This window comes from Rhinoderma darwinii, chromosome 4 (assembly GCF_050947455.1).
Source record: "Rhinoderma darwinii isolate aRhiDar2 chromosome 4, aRhiDar2.hap1, whole genome shotgun sequence".
NCBI classification, from domain to species: domain Eukaryota; kingdom Metazoa; phylum Chordata; class Amphibia; order Anura; family Rhinodermatidae; genus Rhinoderma; species Rhinoderma darwinii.
The window spans coordinates 33409433-33411488 of NC_134690.1; the positions used below are offsets into that span (position 1 = coordinate 33409433).

At 35.6% G+C, this 2056-nt stretch overlaps 1 protein-coding gene across 1 annotated transcript; it reads right to left on the reverse strand.

Annotated features, from left to right (window-relative positions):
- Positions 1 to 205: 205 nt before the first annotated feature.
- On the reverse strand, positions 206 to 1558 carry LOC142760383 (astacin-like metalloendopeptidase). The gene is made up of 4 exons (XM_075863567.1): positions 1476 to 1558; positions 1324 to 1345; positions 508 to 573; positions 206 to 366 (listed from the first exon to the last, which is right to left on the reverse strand). Exons 1-4 carry the CDS (start codon positions 1539 to 1541, stop codon positions 206 to 208), a joined length of 315 nt encoding a protein of 104 aa, XP_075719682.1. The 5' UTR covers positions 1542 to 1558.
- Between the last annotated feature and the right edge of the window lie 498 nt (positions 1559 to 2056).

Genomic DNA, 2056 nt, shown 5'->3' on the forward strand with positions numbered 1-2056 from the left:
TTTCCATACCCTCCTCCAGTCTCTATACTGATATAGTCTTGTTCATTGCTTCTATTGACAAACTGTACACAGGTCATAATCTCAAATTCCTTCATGAGCGTATCGAACATTGATATTTCAAAACTAGCTGGAAACAGAAGAACAGAGTTATGTTTTTAGGTTTAAAATATTGACAAACTTCATCTCTAGACACAAGTATCTCAGGTCAGATATATAATAGGGATAACTTACAATAATCAGGGGACACGACAAACGGAACTATTACCATTCCATTTGCTGATTTTTTCCATTGGCACCCAGGACATACTTTGGCACTACGTGAGTGTTTAATGTTAATGTCACCACCCACAAGGAAGACAGCGATGTCTGCGATGAGAAAGGACAAATAGTTAGATCTATATTGACAGATTTTCACAATGATGAAAAAACACCCAAAAATTGCCCCAAAAAGTTTTGTTTATCAATACAATGCAGTAATTTCATTAGCAAATATTACACACATCTCACCTTTGTTTGCTTCCTTAATTATTTCAAACATTGCTCTGCTGTCAGCGTAAGGATAAGGGGCAATTGCTAAAAAAAATAAAGAAATTAAAATGTAATACCAAAGTAGCAGCACAAATGTTAGAACATTTTTACCCTTAGCAAAACACTGCGTTCACTAGAGTTCACTTATGACGATTTTTGGGGAGAATTTTGTTTACTTAAATTTCAGGAGATTCAAGTAACGCCTCTGCAAGAACATAATTTGAACAATGGGGCATCAATGTTGGATTGTAAATAAGAACCACCAGCACAATAATGATATTTCCCATCCTAGCCTCAAAATTTCAGCAAAAACAATGCTCAAGATGCAATTGTTCTCTCTCTGTACGGATAACATCTACCATGCAAGATCATTATAATTCACATAGGCAACAATTTTCGTGATACATAATAACCATCTGTAGAAACAAAAAATCTGTCCCAAAAGCAGACTAACCTCTATTGAACATGTTGAATACTGACAAAATAAAGTATGTTTTCCATTTGATAATACAGTGAGTACTCTTCTATGTGTTTTTAGAGTCAGGAAGAAGCAGAGAAAGCTTAAGATTTTTGTCATTTTTATACATTTGTAGTGGCAGAGTTAGTACAAGTGAGGATGGAGAAACTTTAAAGTGGCAATTGGATAGGTGAACTGAATTACTAGTAACTGTTTTATTACTGACTATGGAAACCATAACAAAAAGCATGAGGGAAAGAAGGAAAATTAGCAGAGTTAATTGGGAGAAGAAAAATGGAAATAAGGTTAGATAGATAGATAGAAAAATCTTAACTTACTTTTTCCAGCATCTTTTGTTTTCTATGAGAAAATAGAGACATGTTTATATTGGGAGAATGAGAAAAGCACTAAATACAGGTCTTTCTACCTCTCCTTGTAAGAGAAGCATGGGATACAGTTACAGTTCAGAGACTGAAGCATCCTTACTTACATTTATTGGTGTCGCCTGAATGAGTAAACAGCCAACTAACCACAGCAACATCATACTAAGCGCCATTATATTGTGTGTCAAGTTTCTCTCTTCTGCTAGTACATGTGCATCATAGACTCTATTTAAACCCAAAATCGGGGATGAAACAGCCAATCATCACACGGGCATGTGATCATAAAGAGGGAGTGACACCCCCAAGGAAGGATTGTAATGTGATAGGGTCCACCCACATATAGGCTGGATTTACATACACACAATGAAGAATAATATAATTATCCGGATAATTGGTTCCGTATATTCACAGATATCTTGTTAGGATTAAATTAATTCTTAACCAAAAAATTTTGCTCCAATCTTGCCATAAAAATAAATCCAGCACGCCGATTCTAATGAACTGGCCTGCACAAATGCAGGAATTAATCCGTGACCTGTGTACAAGAAGATCCAGGCAGTGCTACTGAGTCCACACATTAGGTGGAGAGAAGAAATCAAAAGAACACCAGGGGGCACCAAACCATGTATGTAACAAAAATATCTGCACATGGGAACGTTTAAAAAAAAAAAATTTACAATTGAAAAAT